General features: G+C 49.5%; 1 protein-coding gene across 1 annotated transcript; it reads right to left on the bottom strand.

Moving 5' to 3' along the window:
• Positions 1-239: 239 nt before the first annotated feature.
• WHR41_09656 (uncharacterized protein) lies at positions 240-650 on the bottom strand (the record flags this gene model as incomplete). Its single annotated transcript, XM_069378258.1, has 1 exon — positions 240-650. One exon carries the CDS (start codon positions 648-650, stop codon positions 240-242), a length of 411 nt encoding a protein of 136 aa, XP_069224735.1.
• Between the last annotated feature and the right edge of the window lie 204 nt (positions 651-854).

Below are 854 nucleotides of genomic sequence, written 5' to 3'. Positions count from 1 at the left end.
CTGGTCTGCTTATATAATGACTTTGCCGATGTCTGTTTGTCTGATTACGTGATCAGACAGACAGACAGTCTGTCTGTGTCTGTCTGATGAACACCCTGATCCAGACCTCCTCCAGCACCTCCTGATCATTCTCTTGTAGGAACAAATCCAGATCTTGTCCGTTGAGCCTAATACTTTCCAGCCGATTATGCTGCTTGACGCTTGCAAGAGCTTTAGAAGACATGTCTGTGATCTGTCAGTCACCACGTCTGGTTTTCATGAATCTTGTTGAACCGACTACGATCGTAGACTTTTACCAACCACCAACGATTATCCGCAGGAAGATGTCGTCGAGCTGCTTCGAGTCGATGCTCGCCGTAGAGTATAGCCAACTTCTCAGTATCTGGGAGGGACAGGAGTTGGCTGCCTTCTTCGACATCGCAAAGCGAGAAGGATTGTATGCCTGCTTGGGCGAGCGCATCTCGGAAACTGGCTCGATCCATCAAAGCCGGTATAGCATGTTTGTTGATGTCGTTGCCACACCCAAATTTGCGGAAACCTTCGACCAGCTGATCGACTTTTGCAGTTTGAATGTGCTTCATTGGATCAGGTTTGAGATTTGCCAAACGGATACGAACGAGGCCCAGCAAGTATGGTTCCTTGGGCGTCATTTCGGCGCACAGGAACCTGGTTCCAGCGTTGGACGGAAACGACACGCTAATTTAATGGTACATCAAAGTACCATTGAGAATTTCCAGGCAGCTGTGACAAAGGACCCCCCCTGCTCCAAGGCGACCCCTCCACCTGCCGTGATCTGGTAAAACAGCGCCTGTTCCAGTCGCTGTGCATACTAAAGATTGGTGACGCCGGTATAT

The sequence above is a fragment of the Cladosporium halotolerans genome, assembly GCF_011745625.1.
Source record: "Cladosporium halotolerans strain TM138-S3 chromosome Unknown Sca518, whole genome shotgun sequence".
NCBI classification, from domain to species: Eukaryota; Fungi; Ascomycota; class Dothideomycetes; order Cladosporiales; family Cladosporiaceae; genus Cladosporium; species Cladosporium halotolerans.
This window is presented reverse-complemented; position numbering and strand designations above follow the sequence as displayed.